The 18,481-nt window shown below is 44.5% G+C and overlaps 1 protein-coding gene across 1 annotated transcript in view; it reads left to right on the top strand.

The window, feature by feature from the left end:
- The window catches only part of ubxn7 (UBX domain protein 7), a 128,897-nt gene that overhangs the window by 72,775 nt on the left and 37,641 nt on the right, over positions 1 to 18,481 (top strand). Inside the window, 3 exon segments of the mRNA XM_063046174.1 lie at positions 1,278 to 1,368; positions 15,146 to 15,273; positions 15,492 to 15,894. Of these exon segments, the coding sequence (XP_062902244.1) occupies positions 1,278 to 1,368; positions 15,146 to 15,273; positions 15,492 to 15,894 (622 nt within the window).

Genomic DNA, 18,481 nt, shown 5'->3' with positions numbered 1-18,481 from the left:
AACACACATCAAAGTTGCTGGTGAATGCAGCAGGCCAGGCAGCATCTCTAGGAAGAGGTACAGTCGACGTTTCGGGCCGAGACCCATCGTCAGGACTAACTGAAAGAAGAGCGAGTAAGAGATTTGAAAGTGGGAGGGGGAGGGGAGATCCAAAATGATAGGAGAAGACAGGAGGGGGAGGGATGGAGCCAAGAGCTGAACAGGTGATTAGCAAAAGGGATATGAGAGGATCATGGGACAGGAGGCTCAAGGAGAAGGAAAAGTGGGGGGGACCCAGAGGATGGGCAAGGGGTATAGTCAGAGGGACAGAGGGAGAAAAAGAGAGAGAGAAAGAATGTGTGTATATAAATAAATAAGGGATGGGGTACGAGGGGGGTGAGGCATTAGCGGAAGTTAGAGAAGTCAATGTTCATGCCATCAGATTGGAGGCTACCCAGACGGAACATAAGGTGTTGTACCTCCAACCCGAGTGTAGCTTCATCTTTACAGTAGAGGAGGCCGTGGATAGACATATCAGAATGGGAATGGGATGTGCATCAGCATAAGACCATCATTCAGGTGGACATTAATTGTATACTTCATCCTTAGCAATTGAGTGAAAGTGGAACATTTCATTAACAATTTTCATATTTAATTACCTAGTTATTCTTAAGATGGTGAGAGTGTGTAAGATGATGAGAGGCATTGATCGTGTGGATAGCTAGAGGCTTTTTCCCAGGGTTGAAATGGCTAACACGAGGGGGCATAGTTTTAAGGTGCTTGGAAGTAGGTACAGAGGGGATGTCAAGGGTAAGTTTTTCACACAGAGTGGTGGGTGTGTGGAATACACTACCAGCAATGGTGGTAGAGGCAGATACAATAGGGTCTTTTAAGAGACTCTTAGATAGGTACGCGGAGTTTAGAAAAATAAAGGGCTATGCGGTAGGGATATTCTAGGCAGTTTCTTGAGTAGATTACGTGGTCGGCACAACATTATGTTCTGAAGGGCCTGTAATGTGCTGTAGATTTCTATGTTCTGTGTTAAGGTGAGATTGTTCTTTACACACTGCACCTCTTTGAGAGGTGTCATTGACATGCTGCTGTGAGCATATCACAAAAACAAAATGGAAGCCAGCAGGTGCTTGAATTTACTATGCTTGTTTAACACAACAAATCAGGCTGCTTTTTTTTTTAGTTTGACGACATATTCATTTACTGTTTGTTTGCAGTAATAATAATTTTACATATATTTCAAATATGTAATCTACAAGTAGCCCATGTTTTTCCTTTCTTCCTAGGTATACCATGACAGTGAAGAAGGACAGAGATATGTCCAGTTTTATCAACTTTCAGATTTCCCTTATGTGTCCATACTAGACCCCCGCACTGGTAAGCATCTTTTTAGATTTAATATTCTAAAGCGCTTTTCAAAACAGAAATTTGTGTTTTATTTGTTAACTGAGATATTTTACAGTCATATTTGCTTTGTGAGTAGAAGCACTTTGTTACTTATGATGAGAACGATGGTTTTATACCTTTTGCAAGACTTCACCTGTGTCTGTGTTGCTCTTCACAATCTCGTCACAAGAGCTCTTTAAAACCTGATGTTATAGCTTATTTTAACTTAACAATTCTTTGAATTCAGTCACAACTGTCATTTCAGTCTGAACCCCTTGATGATATTTGGTACTTTGTACTAAAATGCATCATTTATGCAGGATAGAAATAAATATGCAATTTAGCAGAAATTTGAATTGCTAACATTAAGGATGCAGACAGCTCCTCTCCCCTCCTCCCACTGGGAAGGACAGATCACAGCCTGGTGCATCTAAAACCCTGCTACGTGCCTCTGGTGAAGAGTAAACCTGCAACCTCGAGGACAGTGAGGAAATGGTTGGAGGAGGCTTATGAGGCGCTCCAGGGTTGTCTTGAGGTGACAGACTGGCAGGCACTCTGTGAGCCACATGGAGAGGATATTGATGGGCTCACAGAGTGCATCACTGATTACATCAACTTCTGTGTGGACGGTAATGTTCTGACAAGAACTGTCCTTTGTTTTTCAAATAATAAGCCATGGATAACAAAGGACATTAAGGACATCCTGAATGCTAAAAAAAAGGGCATTTAGAGATAGAAATAGGGAGGAGCTGAGGGCAATACAGAGGGACCTGAAAGCCAGGATCAGGGAGGCTAAAGACAGGTATAGGAGGAAGCTTGAGTGGAAACTCCAGCAGAACAACATGAGAGAGATCTGGAGTGGGATGAGGACCATCACTGGGTTCTGGCAAACTAGCAACAGAGGAGCTGAAGGCAGTGTGGACAGGGCCAACGAACTTAACCTGTTCTTTAACAGATTTGACATTGTGACCCCTGCCCATCCCCCACATGAGCCATCTGTTGTCGGCCCCCAACCAACACATATTCCACTCTCCCCTCCTACCCCTCCTCACAGTCCCCCATCCTCCTCTCATGACTATACCCCTCCCCCACACGAAACCACCACAGTGGGCTTCACAGCTGAACAGGTGAGAAGACAGCTGAAACGTCTCAACCCAAGCAAGGCTGCAGGACCGGATGGTGTCAGTAGCAGGGTGCTCAAAGCCTGTGCCCCTCAGCTATGTGGAGTACTTCGCCATGTCTTCAACCTGAGCCTGAGGCTCCAGAGGGTTCCTGTGCTGTGGAAGACGTCCTGCCTCGTCCCTGTGTCGAAGACACCGCGCCCCAGCAGCCTCAATGACTATAGACCGGTGGCATTGACCTCCCACATCATGAAGACCCTGGAGAGACTTGTTCTGGAGCTGCTCCGGCCTATGGTTAGGCCACACTTAGATCCCCTCCAGTTCGCCTACCAGCCCCGACTAGGAGTTGAGGATGCCATCGTCTATCTGCTAAACCGTGTCTGCGCCCGCCTGGATAAGCCAGCAAGCACTGTGAGGGTCATGTTTTTTGACTTCTCCAGTGCGTTCAACACCATCCTCCCTGCTCTGCTGGGGGAGAAGCTGACAGCGATGCAGGTGGATACTTTCCTGGTGTCATGGATTCTTGATTACCTGACTGGCAGACCACAGTACGTGTGCTTGCAACACTGTGTGTCCGACAGAGTGATCAGCAGCACTGGGGCTCCACTGGGGACTGTCTTGTCTCCCTTTCTCTTCACCATTTACACCTCGGACTTCAACTACTGCACAGAGTCTTGTCATCTGCAGAAGTTTTCTGATGACTCTGCCATAGTTGGATGCATCAGCAAGGGAGATGAGGCTGAGTACAGGGCTACGGTAGGAAACTTTGTCACATGGTGTGAGCAGAATTATCTGCAGCTTAATGTGAAAAAGACTAAGGAGCTGGTGGTAGACCTGAGGAGACCTAAGGTACCGGTGACCCCTGTTTCCATCCAGGGGGTCAGTGTGGACATGGTGGAGGATTACAAATACCTGGAGATACGAACTGACAACAAACTGGACTGGTCAAAGAACACTGAAGCTGTCTACAAGAAGGGTCAGAGCCGTCTCTATTTCCTGAGGAGACTGAGGTCCTTTAACATCTGTTGGATGATGCTGCGGATGTTCTACGAGTCTGTGGTGGCCAGTGTGATCATGTTTGCTGTTGTGTGCTGGGGCAGCAGGCTGAGGGTATCAGATACCAACAGAATCAACAAACTCATTCGTAAGGCCAGTGATGTTGTGGGGATGGAACTGGAGTCTCTGACAGTGGTGTCTGAAAAGAGGATGCTGTTCAAGTTGCATGCCATCTTGGACAATGTCTCCCATCCATTACTTAATGGACTGGGTGGACACAGGAGTACATTCAACCAGAGACTCATTCCACCGAGATGCAACACAGAGAGTCATAGGAAGTCATTCCTGTCTGTGGCCATCAAACTTTACAGCTCCTCCCTTCGAGGGTCAGACACTCTGAGCCAATAGGCTGGTCCTGGACTTATTTCCTGGCATGATTTACATATTACTGTTTAATTATTTTTGGTTTTATTACTATTTAATTATTTATGGTGCAACTGTAACGAAAACCAATTTCCCCCGGGATCAATAACTGACTGGAAAAAGAAGATGAAATCTGCAGATGCTGGAAATCCAAACAGCGCACACAAAATGCTGGAAAAACTCAGCAGGCCAGGCAGCATCTATGGAAAAAAGTACTGTCAACGTTCTGGGCTGAGACCCTACGGCAGGACTGGAGAAAAAAAGGACAAGGAGTAGGTTTAAAAGGTGGGGTGAGGGTAGAGAGAAATGCAGGTGAAAGGTGAAACTGGGAGGGGGAGGGATGAAGTAAACAGCTGGGAGGTTGATTGGTGAAAGAGATACAGGGCTGGAGAAAGGGGAATCTAATAGGAGAGGACAGAAGACCATGAAATAAAGAAAAGGGGGAAGAAATACCAGAGGGAGGCAATGGGCAGCCAAAGAGATAAGGTGAGAGAATAGTGAAAGGAAGGATAGGGTCGCATTACTGGAAGTTTGAGAAATTGATGTTCATGCCATCAGGTATGAGGCTGCTGACATAGATTACACGGTGTTGTTCCTCCAACCTGAGTGTGACCTCATTGTGACAATAGAGGAGACCATAGATTGACATAATCGGAATGGGAAGTGGAATTAAAATAGGTGGCCACTGGGAAATCCCACTTTTTCTGGTGGATGGAGTGTAAGTGCTCAGTGAAGCAGTATCCCATTCTATTTCAGGTCTCACCAACATACAGGAGGCCACACCGAAAGCACTGACCGTGGTATGTGACCCAACAAACTTGCATGTGAAGTGTTGCCTCACCTGAAAGGACTATTTGGGGCCCTGAATGGTAGTGAGGATGAGATGTAGGGGCGGGTGTAGCACTTGTTCGGCCTGCAAGGATAAGTGCCGGGGGGAGATGAATAGGGAGGGACGGATGGACAAGGGAGTCGCGTAGGGAGCAATCCTTGCAGAAAGCAGAAAGTGCGGAGGAGAGAAAGATGTGTTTGGTGGTGGGATCTCGTTGGAAATGGCGGAAGTTCCAGAGAATTGTGTGCTGGACACGGAGACTGGGGGGTGGTAGGTGAGGACAAGCAGAACCCTATCCCTGGTAGGGTGGTGGGAGGAAGGGATAAGAGCAGATGTGCGTGAAATAGAAGAAATGCGTTTGAGGGCGGTGTTGATGGTGGAAGAAGGGAAGCCCTTTCTTTGAAAAAGGAGGACATCTCCTTCGTTCTGGAAAGAAAAGCCTCATCCTGAGTGCAGATGTGGCAGAGGTAGAGGAATTGAGAGAAGGGGAATTACAACTAACCGAATGGGAAGATGGAAATTCCAGGTAGCTTTGAGAGTCTGTGGGTTTATAATAGACATCAGTAGATAAGCTGTCTCCAGACAGTGAGATTGAGAAAGGGGAGGGTGGTGTCGGAATTGGACCAGGTAAATGGTCTAGCTTGTTCCTGCCCCACTGAACTCATATCTGCATGCCTCGGCTCTGTTTTATCCCCCCTAGTTCAGTCTCTTCCTGCTTAGATCCATGACACTTCACAGGCTCTGGATCTTTTCAATGATTTCAAGTTCCTTGGCCCCCATCATCTTATTTTCACTATGGATGTCCAGTCCCTATACACCTCCATCCCCCACCAGGAAGGCCTTAAAGCTCTTTCTTTCTGCACAGCAGACACAACCAGTTCCCCTCCACCCCCACTCTCCTCCATCCAGTGGAACTTGTGCTCACTCTTAAAAATTTCTCCTTTGACTCCTCCCACTTCCTTCAAACAAAAGGTATAGCCATGGGCACCTGCATGGGTCGCAGCTATGCCTGCTTTTGTTTTTGGCTACATGCAACAGTCTGTGTTCCAAGCCTACATTGGTGTCCATATCCTCCTTTTCCTATGCTACATCAACGACTGCACTAGTTCTGATTCCTGCACCCATGCAAAGCTCATCGACTTCATCAACTTCACTGCCAGCTTCCACCCTGCCCTCTAATTTACTTGGTCTATTTCCGACACCTCCCTCCCCTTTCTTGATTTCACTGTCTCTATCTCTGGAGACAGCTTATCCACTGATGTCTATTATAAAACTAACTGACTCTCACAGCTACCTGGACTATATCTCCTCCCTTCCGGATACTTGTAAAAACACCATCCCCTTCTCTCAATTCCTCTTTCTCTGCTGCATCTGCTCTCAAGATGAAGCTTTTCTTTCCAGAATGAAGAAGTCCTCCTTTTTCAAAGAAAGGGGCTTTTCTTCTTCCACCATCAACACTGCCCTCAACTGCGTCTACCATTTCACGCACGTCTGCTGTTACCAACCCCCCCCCATCCTCCCGCCACCCTACCAGGGATAGGATTCCTCTTATCCTTACGTATCATTCCCCAGCCTTTGCGTCCAGCACTAAATTCTCCAAACTTCCGTCATCACCAACGGGGTCCCACCCTCGAGCACATTTTTAATTCCCCCACCCCCCACTTTCTGCTTTCCGCAGGGATCGCTCCCTATGCAGCTCCCTTGTTTGTTCATTCATCTTTCCCTGCTGATCTCCCTCCTGGCATACCTTTGCAAGCAGAACACGTGCTACACCTGCCCCTATACCTCCTTCCTCACCACCATTCAGGGCCCCAAACAGTCCTTCCAGGTGAGGCAACACTTCACCTGTAAGTCTGTTGGGGTTATATACCACATCCTGTGCTCCCAGTGTGGCCTTCTGTATGTTTGTGAGGCCCGACGTAGAACGGGAGACGGCTAAACCGAGACTTGTCAGGAATGTAGGTGCAGCGCTCCTGACCAATCACAGCACAGGTAGCACTTTTCTCCGAGAGCATGTAGTCCAAGGTCATCCAATTTTTGCAAGGCGAGTATCCGAATAGCCATCACTCTGATCAGTGCATCACCTGTATGCTTGAGCACGGCAGCATCTTGTTGGCCAGCATCTCCATCACAGAGGCTTGGCTTATCATTTCCTGGGACAGGCTGGCTGTACATGCGGGAAAAAGGCTGTCATCCAGAACCTTTCTGCCTCTGGGATATGCCTCTTAGTGCACCGAACCTCCTGAGTAGTGTGCTGGTCCAGGCTGTTGAAGTGGTGTGTGTATGGTACTACATACCTCGTATAGCAGCAACCATATCATCCCATGGGAAACCATGAGTAGACCTGGGCACCACATGTTCAGTATGTACCATTTAGCTTCCAGAGAGAGCTCATCTTCACAGCACCATTTGGCATCAACACAGTCAATCCTGGGTATTGCTCCTCACTTGCTGTGCTTCACTAAATGATTGGACTTGTGCTCATCAAACCACCTGCACCAACAGTCCTTCCCTTCTGGGAGAGGGATTACTCTCAGACTTTGGATTTTGGGATTAGACAAATCATAAGTAGGGAAGTACCAACCCTTCAAACACTTACTCCACTGGAGTTTACTAGTACTCAAGTTCTTTAAGGCCATTTCTATATGATTGGACAAGTTCCTCCAACAGTCCTGTTCTTTGTCAATGAGGATCGGTATCAGTGGCATCCCTTCTACAGCATGGGTTGGAGCCCTCATGCAGATTCAACTATACAAAGTGTTGATGTGGTTTGCATACTCATACACTAACTGTAGGAACGTGTTTTGGGATCTCATACTGACTGCCATCATCCGCACTGCCATCGGCATTCCACCACTTCACCACCCTATTCTGTAATGTAGGGAGACATACGTTCATTCCCTCCTGATTAGTGGCTGGCTACTTAGAGAATGATACTTGTTCCCCCGGTATCACGACCTATTGCATATTCCCTGGTCTGTACACCACAATCTCCTTCCGCTCTAGTGAGTGCTGCACCCGATCTTTCCCTGACTCCTCCTCCAACTCCACTTCTTTTGGAGGATACGACACTGGCAAATATCAGGACATCGGGGACCCTTTTTAAGCCCACAGGTTGTCCACCACCTGCTGCAGAACACTCAGCCACCCTTGGAGGGTGTAGAGTCAATAAATTAATTTGTTGTTTCAACAGCATGTACATTCGCTCGAACAGCCCTGCTGCCTGTAGGTAGTATGGGATGTGGAACACCCACAAAATGCTGGACTCCGCAGCCCACTCCTGGACTTTGGCTACTGCAAAATTGGAGCCAGTGTCTAATTTGATCTCCCAGGGGATCTCATACATGGATGACGAGTGTTGCAAACCTTTTATTGTGCTTTCCTGGTCAGCATGGTTGCATGGCACCGACACCAGGGCCGTGGAATATGTGTGCGCAATTATGACCACATACCGATTCTTGTTCTGTAGTGGCAGAGGCCCCACATAATCTACTTGCCGTACCTGTCCAGCTCCCATGCCCTTTCAGATGCATCTTGAGGGACCCCCTGTCCAGCATCTGGGCTTAATCTGGAGGCAGGTAGGGCCTCATCAAATATCAATGCCACCACTTGAGCATCTGCCCATTTCCGTGCGCACCCCTTCCAAATGCCTGCTCTGCTGGTGTGCCCATACTGCTAGGCACCCGCTGTTTTTCTCTTTGGAAAATACTGTGGCTGATAATATCTGTGCTGTTCGATTGGCAGCAGCATTATATATTGCCTCTTCAGTGCCCCGAGAGGTGTGGACGTCTGCACGTTAAACAGTGATTTGGTGTTGATATGCGTCCTCCCAGATGCGTTCCCAATAAGAGTGCCCCCGGAGGGGTTGCCCCTGCACCTCCCACCATGCCAAAGAGGCATTCACACCACCATGCCACTCACCACTGCCCAGGAGTCAGTGTAGATCCTCACAGGCCCTGTTGCCTTCTGGAAAACTCAGCTCAGCCAATTGGCTGGATACCACCCCCCCCCCACCCCAATTCGCCTTCTTGGGTAATGACCATCCTGACGTATTGTGGAAAACAGCAGCCTTTCACTGCTGTTTACCGCTCCTCCCAATGGTTGGAGCCATCAATATCAGGCCTGCACAGGCAGGCATCTCCTACTCTCCATCCAGCTAACAGGAATCGCCTGCCACTTGTATCCAACTCATCACCTGCAGCCTATGTAAATCCAGCATTCATCCACAGCCCCTGTTTACTCATCGCACCAGCCAGCCTCAACCAGTTCCTTCAAGCCTTCAGTTACCTTGTTGCCTTGTCATGTTAAGTATCTGTTCTCTCTTTGTGGCTTGTTATTTTGCAGTTTATTAGTTAAAATATCATCTATTTCTAATTTTTATTAGTAAAATATCATCTATGTCTAAACTATCTCTACTGCTTTACTTTTGGATCATACTCCTCTACATTTCCTGACAGGCAATAAACCAGACTTGCTGCTTCTGCTCAGTGGATTACCCCACTGTATGGGCAAGAGGTTGATGGTGAGGACCTTAGCAGGGATGTAATGGTCAAAGTTTAAGTAAATTTATCATCTAAGTACATATATGTCACCATATACAACCCTGAGATTTATTTTCTTGAGCACATACTCAATAAGGACAATAACTGTAAAAGAATCAATGAAAGACTGCACAAACAGGGCAGACTATTGAGTGCAGAGGACAACAAACTGTGCAAATAACAAAAAGAATAGTGAATGAATTAATATTGAGAACATGAGATGGAGTCCTTGAAAGTGGCTGCATAGGTTGTCGGGGCTGTTTTGGGATAGGGCAAGTGGAGTGAAGTTATCCCCTTTGGTTCAAGAGCCTGATGGTTGAGGGGTAATAACTATTCCTAAATCTGGCAGTGGAAGTCCTAAAGCTCCCATGTCACCATCCTGACGGTAGCAGTGAGAAGAGAGCATGTCCTGGGAGGTGGAGATCCCTACTGATGGATGCTGCTTTCCTGTGACAGCGCCCATGTAGATGTATTCAATGGTGGGGAGGGTTTTACCCATGAAAGACTGAGCCATATTCACTACATTTTGTAGGATGTGCCATTCAAAGGCTTTGCTGTTTCCATTACCGGGCTGTGATGCATCCAGTCAATATACTCTCCACCACATATCTGTAGAATTTTGACAAAGTTTGAGTTGCCATTCTGAATCTTTGCAAGCTTCTAAGGAAATAGAGGCGCTGCCATCCTTTCTTTGTAATTGCGCTTATGTGTTGGACCCAGGACAGTGATAACACTGAGGAAATTAAGGTTGCTGATCCTCTCCACCTCTGATATCTTGATGAGGACTGGCTCATGGACCTCTGGTTTCCTCCTCCTGAAGACAGTAATTAGCTCCTTGGTCTTGCTGACATTGAGCAAGAGGTTGTTGTTGTGGCACCACCAAGCCAGATTTCCAATCTCCCTCCTTTATGCTGATTCATCACCAACTTTGATTAGGCCCACGACAGTGGAGTTGTTAGCGAACTTAAGTATTGCATTGGAGCTACACTTAGCCACACAGTCATAATTGTAAAGCGAGTAGAGCAGGGGGCTAAGCACACAGCCTTGTGATGCACCTGTGCTGATGGAGATTGTGGAGGAGATGTTGTTGCCAATCTGAATTGACTGGGGTCTGCAAGAGAGGAAATTGTGGATCCAATTGCACAAGGAAATATTGAGGCCAAAGCCTTGAAGCTTATTGATTAGTTTTGAGGGGATGATATTATTGAATGCTGAGCTATAGTCGATAAAGGGCATCCTGATCTATGCAACTTTGCTGTCCAGATGTTCCAGGGGGGAGTGAAGTGGCATCTGCTGTGGACCTATCGTGCCGGGAGAGAAATTGGAGCAGATTCAAGTCGCTTCTGAGGCAGGAATTGATATGTTTCATCCTCTGAAAACACTTCATCACAGTGGATGTAAGTGCTACTGGACAATAGTTATTGAGGCAGGTTACCAGGTTCTTCTTAGGCACCGGTACAATTGAAGCCTGCTTGAAGCAGGTGGGTACCTCAGTCTGGCAAAGCAAGGGGTTAAAAATCTCAGTGAGCACTTCACCCAGTTGATCAGCACAGATCTTTAGTACTCGGCCAGGTACCCTGTCTAGGCCTTATGCTTTCTGTGGGTTCATTCTCCTGATGGGTGCTCGCACATGGGCCTCAGATACTGAAATCTCAGGATCATTGGGGGCTGTGCGAAATTGTGATGTTTTGATGGTCAAAGTGAACATCGAAGGCTAGAAGACATTGAGCTTATCATCTGGAAGTGAAGCCCTGTTGTCACCAATGTCGCTTGACCACAACTGTGACACATCCTTTGACCTTGGGGCATCCACCACTGCTCGAATTTTCTTAGGACATTTTTGTAATCCTTGTGCGTCAAGGGTGTGACCATAGTTAGTGATGCTTGGTTTAAAGAATTCACACTTGTTGCATTATTCTCCGAGCCTATAATTTTCAGATCTTTTTAACACTCTTTTGAGATTTTGGAGATGTTCCTTGTCATCCTTACCAGTAACAAATGGTGTTATCCAAGTAACACTGAGAGCCTGAACAGCCTTGCAGCACCTGTTCCATAGCTTACTGCCAGAGCACAGTTGCAGATGCTACACCAAAAATTGGACTATTATAGCGATGGCCCTTTGTGAGTGTTTGTGGTGAGAATCACTTTGGATTCTTCTTCCATCTCCATCTGTAGCTAGGCCTCAGCTAAGTCCACTTTGCTGAAATGTTTTCCTCCAGAAAGGTTTGCAGAGGTATCTTCTATCTTGGGCAGAGGGTATTGATGTACTTTCAGTATTGGACTGATGGTAACCTTAAAATCAGCACCGATCTCGATAGACCCATTTTTCTTGGCTACTGGAGCCATTGGTATTGCCCATGGACTGCACTCATCCTTGGAAAGGATTCCTTCAGCCTCCATGCAATCTAGCTCACTGGCTACTTTATCACGGATGGTACAAAGAATTGGCCGGGCCTTGCAAAACTTGGGTGTGGCACTTGATATGTTTGAGTTTTCCAATACCATCCTTGAACACTGCTGTGGCATCATCCACTGCCTTTCTTAATTCACTTTCAGTAAACTCTATTACAGGGGATGTAGCATGCAAATAGTGGATGGATCTCCAATCAAGTTGTAGTTGTCTCAGCCAATCATATCCCCACAATACTGGCCCTCATGTTTTTACCACTTATAAGCCCAATGTGGCTTGTTGTTTGTTGTATTTCACTGTTACAAATATCATTCCCACAGGAGTTATCTTTTCTCCTGTACAGTATAAGTTCTTACTTGGCTACCTGCAGGCTTCAGTTCAGTTGTCTTTGAAATGCTGTTCAAATTCATTTTGTGGAATGACTGAAACAGCCAAGCCATTGTCCAATTCCATTTTAATTAATTTGCTGTTCACTTCTGGTGTCAGCCATATTGCTGGCCTATTGTTAGTTTTCATATTATAAATCTCAAGGTTATCCAATCCTGTGTCACTCTCTCATCATTATCAGATCTTTTTCATCAACTTCACGTTGATTAGGGGTCTTTTTGAAACTGCAACTTGACTTTTTATTTGTTCATTTATTTGTCCACTTGTCCATTTACTTTTTGTCTGCCAAACATGCTCTTTGTATGTACGTTATTTTATTGCATCTGCCGCAGGTTTTGCCTTTAAATCTGCATTGGTCTGGTGTATGTGAGCCTCTGCCACAATGGTAACACAATTTGTTCAGCAAGCCTGGTTTCTGTTTAGACATTGCAATTTTGTTCATGCTGACTCTCATTCCTGACTGCAAATCAATTGCACCTCTGTCTGCTGTTTCCATTGATACAGTTATTTCAACTGCTCTTTTAAATGTAAGTTGTGCTTCAGTTAAGAGCCGTTAATTGATTTTTTTTTGTAAGGTTCCACAAACTAAATGATTCCTCAGTGCATCATTAAGCCCATCACTGAACTGACAATGCACAGTCAACTTCTTCAAAACTGATACTTGTTTTTCATTAGCTATTCCATTTTAAAAATACTACTCAATTCCTTCAGTATACAAAATCCAGTTGCTTTTTATGTAATCGGACACGTCAATCATACTGATGTAGTCAGCTGTTCCTGCTTTATTGCTAATTTAATATTATTATCACCTGGTATCTGCTGTTTATGAGCATTTTTTAAACTCTATTGTCTCTATGTCTTTTCTGAAGAGACACGCGTTGCACTTTTTTGTTACTTGGCTGTTTCTCACTGCACTTCAACAAGTGTCTTGGGTTCATTTAAAACTTCCTCATCAGTTACTCATTAAGTTTCATAACTCCTAAACAGACAAGCTAATTGGAAGCAAAATGAGCCGGGAGATAAATGTGTGTTTTGTTTTTACTTTAGCGAGGTACATATGTATGAAATAGTTGCGTGACGATGTATGCCATTTCCATGCAGTACTTTTGCATATAACCTACAAGGAATTATGTAAACAACAAAGACTGTTTAAACAATAAGTTTACAGTAATATTACTGAAATATTAAGTACACACAGCAGCTTGAGGCACTACTTTTACAGTGTTGGCAAACAATGCAATTGAAGGTTGTATCTTGATTCTATTGACACATCTGCATTAACGTGTTTATTGCTGCACGAATTCCACACAATCGTCACATTTAATTAAATAGCCCTGACTTATAAGACCACCTGATGTTATCTGCAAGGTGTCATTGTGCATTCTCTCCTTTGCAATCTGTTGGTATTTGCTAGTGTATGCACAACTGCCAAGATTATTTTTGCATTTGGAGAAGCCAGAAGTATCAGTTTTGCACATCTGGTTATTATTTCAGATACATCCTCCCACCTCTGGATTTGTGTACCAACAAAATATGGCAGGCAGATGGTCTATCTGTAATCAGGCATCATAATAAATAGTACAGAAAAGGAGGCTATTCAGCCTATCTTCTTGTGAAGACTGGTCTTCCCTTCAATACTTCCATCATTATCCAGAAGACCAATAGAGGCACTGTCTATGAAATGTGCTTTTCAGCAATTCTGATTGTGTTAATCATATATCTCTCTGTAATATACTCAGTGGCCACTTTATTAGGTACAGTACACCTGCTCATTTGTGTAAATATCTAATTGGCCAATTGTATGGCAGAAAATGCATAAAAAGCTGGGAGGCGTGGTTAAGAGTTCAGCTGTTCATGCTAAACATTAGAATGGGGAAGGAATGTAATTTAAGTGACCTTGACCATGGAATTGGTGCCAGACAGGACAGTTTAAGTATCACACACAAAATGCTGGTTGAACGCAGCAGGCTAGGCAGCATCTATAGGATCTACAGCATCCAGGGTCTCGGCCCAAAACACCAACTGTACTTCTTCCTATAGATGCTGTCTGGCCTGCTGCGTTCCACCAGCATTTTGTGTGTGTTGCTTGAATTTCCAGCATCTGCTGATTTTCTCGTGTTACAGTCTTAAGTATCCCAGTTTTCAGATATAATAGTCTCTAGAGTTTACAGAGAATGCTGCAAAAAACAAAAAAAATCATCCTGAGAGTGACAGTTTTTTATTTATTGAGGTAACAGCACAGAATAGGCCCTTCTGGCCCTTAGAGCTACGCTGCACAGCAACCCCCGATTTAACCTAGTCACTGGAGAGTTTACAGTGATGGTACACTTTTGTTCTGTGGGAGGAAACCGGAGCACCCAGAGGAACCCCATGCGGTCACGGGGAGAACGTGCAAACTCCTTGCAAGCAGCAGTGGGAATTGAACCTGGGTTGCCTGTGCTGTAAAGCATTGTGCTTACCACTGCGCTACCTTGCTGCAGCTTTTGTCTGCTTGAGGTACGTGAAGAATGGTGAATAAGATAACTATAAATATTCATGGTGAAAATTTATTGTTTTCAATCACTGACAAGACAGTTATTCTTAAAACATAGTTTTCCATTGTCCAGCAATGAACCCACCCCATCTCCAATGATTTAATATTATTGGGGTCCTGAGGCGATGCAGCATGTAAATAGGCCCTTTGGCGCACTTGGTCTGTGCCGACTATCAACCATATTTTCCCAATAATTCTATTTTATGCTCCCCACATTCCCATCAATTTACCCCAGATTCTACCACTCACCTGTAGATTAGGAGCAAATTACAGCAGCCAATTAACCTACTAACAAGGATGTCTTTAGGATGTGGGAAGAAGCCAGAGCATCTTCACAGGGAACATGTGCAAACTAAACACAGACAGCAACTGGGGTCAGGATTGAACCTTGCTCTCCGGTGCTATGAGGTAGCAGCTCTACTAGCTGTGCCACTGTTGGCAAAGTTTGGAAAATAAAACTTGGCTTGTAATTCTTTAAATTTGCTTTTCACTAGTTTCTCTCTCCTCCCCACCCCAATTCCTCTTTAGGTCAAAAGTTAGTTGAATGGCGTAACTTGGATGTGAATTCGTTCCTGGAGCAGGTGACGGGATTTTTAACAGAGCATGGACTATTAGATGGACTCTCCTGTAGCCCACCAAAGAAGCGACTACGATCAGTAAGTGTGCAAAACTGCAGGTGTTATATGGGCATCTGTGTGAAAAGGCAATGCAGTGAGGGATGGCCAACAGAGACGTCTTTCAAAAAGAATGTCTGGGATGGGAAAAGAAGCACGGTGCGCTTCAGTGTCAGAAGTATAGGGCCATAATAGTCTTATACTTTTTTTTATAATCCTTTGTGATAATCATCTTCCATTTCCTGGTTCCTCTCTTTTAGGAGAGCTTAATAGATGCCAGTGAAGATAGCCAGCTAGAAGCAGCAATTAAGGCTTCTTTACAAGAAACGCATTATGAGTCGTCAAGCCCTGAAAATGAGGATCAATCAGAGGATGAGTCGGAGGCAGAAGCTTTTTCAGACAGTGAAGGATTCATTTCTATTAATGGTTCAGATGAAGAAAGGGAAGAAGAAAGTACCACAAAAAAGAAGCAAACACCACGCAAGGATCTAAGCATTAAACAAACACGTGTAGAATTTGCTGAAAGAACTGAGGCAGGAAAAGAAACTAGTTTGGAATTTTCTTGCAAGGACAGATCTGAAAAAAATCGAACAGGGGCAGATGCAGAAACCTCAACAAAGCAGCAAGAAATAGAAGATACAGCAGTCTTTTTTGATAACAGTGGTAAGGACCATTTTCTGATTTCCTTTAAGTTTATGTATAAATATTAAGGAACAGTTGGACCAACATTTATTTATTGTTTTATGGTATTGAATAATAATTTAGAATTTATTACTGAGTTGTCTCCTTGAACTGCAGTTCTTCTGAAGATGGTGCTCTCTATATTCTTGGGTGGCGAGTTTCAAGATTCCACATGAAGTAACTATCACAACTATGTGTCATAATTGAATATGTCATAATGCAACCATGAAGTGAGGACATTATCTTTCCAAAAGAAAATATGAAATTTGATGAAAAATTTTCAGTTGGTATTTTTCCTAGGTTCATTGTCCTCGTGTTTTCGTGGTGTAGAAGTTACTACAGACAGAATAGCCAACAAGAATCCACAGACCGTTTTGTAAGAGGTACCCACCTCAATCAATGCACTGATGGTGGGGGAGGTGGACGGAATTCCAATCAAATAGGATACTTTGTCCTGGATGGGGTCAAACTTGAAAGTTATTGGAGCTGCACTCACCTGGACAAGTGGGGAGAGTGTTCCATCACTTCCTGGTTTGTGGTTAGTGGAAAGGCTTCAGATCTCTCTTCTTGGCTGCAATGTTACCGTGACTAGTCTATGAGTTTCTGATCAACAGTGATGCAATGATGTCCTAGGGTTGAAATGATTGACCAAAATATGTCCAAAGCCACAAAACTGTATTTGCTGGGAATTTGGAATAAAAGCAAAATGAAATCCATGGCAAATCAGGCAGCATTTGTTGGTGAGAGATAACAGGTTGGAAATGTGCTTTCTGTCTCAAATACTGCCTGACTTAAATATTTCAAGCATTTTCTATTATAATTAATTGTCATGGCACTTTCCATTATTGATTAATATATTGACTGTTATTGGTTAATATAGCAGTAGTTAGCTAGATTATCCTTTAATGGACAGGACATACCAAAACAATTTAGCACATAGGATAGCCACATTATTGTTCTTTTGGAGTAATTCTGATAGTTTCACAACAAGTTTTGCACTGCCATTCTTTGGAACTCCAGCTGGCGTGTTCTGTTGGGCGTATTCTCAGCTGTTGCTTCATGTGTTGAGTCATCTTTTCTGAAGATTGTCTTCCATGATGGCAGACTTCAGGAGTAGGCTGACAGGGGCTATCCACGGATCATCTAGCTGAGTCCAGTGATATTCATTGCTCGTTCACCTCCTATTAGTTTTCTGATTGTCCTCCAGCAATCACAACTGTATGTGTCACATTTGCAGAGCTGAGATCATGTCAGTGGATGGTAGGACAGCTCATTCTTTACCGTGTGGAGCTTAACATGTATAGGATGTTGTGTTGCAGCTTTATCAGATTACAGTCTCATTTTTGGTGTAACTGGGGCTGTTCAACAATGTATAGTTATTATCTTTGGCCGGAAAAAGAATTAAAACTGGATATTCACAGGAATCTCGGTGTGCTATTTCATGATATAGAAAATGTAAAAAATACAGGTACTGCAAGCAACTGGGATATCAATACAGCTTATTGATACCTTGCTGAGATTGTGCAGGACTTTGAAACCATGTTGTGGTACTGTGTACAGATTTGCTGTCCAGATCTATTTGCATTTAAATCATTGAGCTACAATGAAGTGTTGTCCAAAAAAAGAAAATGAAGCTGGCATGTACCAACTGTAGTTGAGAAGATGTATTATGTTCTGTGTAAGACTGATAAAGTGTTAAATGGCTGCTTCTATTTGAGGAGCTGTAGAACAGTAAAAGGCCCTTCAGCCCATGATGTAGTGCCAACCTTTTAACCTGCTCCAGGGTCAATCTAATGCTTCCCTCCTACTTAGCCCTCCATTTTTCTTTCATCCATCCGCCTATCTAAGAACCTGTTAAATTTCTCTGATGTATCCACTTCTACCATCACCCTTGGTGGTGTGCTCCATGCACTTGCCACTCTGTTGTCAGTCTTTTTCAGCACCTCAGGCATAGTGAGTGTCTGTGTCAGAGCCCTACTGAAAGTCGGGAGAGGAAAAAAAGGAGCAGTTTTGGGTAAGACTGGTCTGTTTTTGGCTGTGCAGATGCAGTAAGTGGCAGCATCAGAGGGCTAAACTCAGCAGCAAATAAAAGGCAGGCAGGGTTGGAGTGTGCCTGTGATAGAGTGGGAAGGCTTTAGCTTAACAAGCTTTGGCAAGAGCAGTCAGAGGAACAAATAAGAAGAAAAGCTTTTTTTTTTGAAAAAAGTACATAGGATGGAATGCTACTCCTTTCAGATGTGACAATTTCCCTAATGACTGTATCTGTGGGAAGTGCACCCAAATTCAGCTCCTATTTGACCAGTTTAAGGAGTTGGAGCTGGAGTTCGATGTACTCAAGATCATCCAGGATGCAAAATACATTATAGGTGAGATTTTTGAAGAGGTGGCCACACCCAGAGTACAGGATTCGGACAGTAGATGGGTGACCACCAGGAGAGGTAAGGGAGTAAGCAGTCAGTGCAGGGTTCCCCTGTGGCAACAAGTATACCCCTCTGGCTACTGCTAGTGGGGTGTCCTATCAGGGCCCAGCAGCTGCAGCTAGTCTAGTGGCACTGTGGCTGGCTCTGAG

The sequence above is a fragment of the Mobula hypostoma genome, chromosome 4 (assembly GCF_963921235.1).
Source record: "Mobula hypostoma chromosome 4, sMobHyp1.1, whole genome shotgun sequence".
Lineage (NCBI taxonomy): Eukaryota > Metazoa > Chordata > Chondrichthyes > Myliobatiformes > Myliobatidae > Mobula > Mobula hypostoma.
The sequence above is the reverse complement of the archived record's forward strand: the minus strand, read 5'-3'. Positions and strand labels throughout refer to the sequence as shown.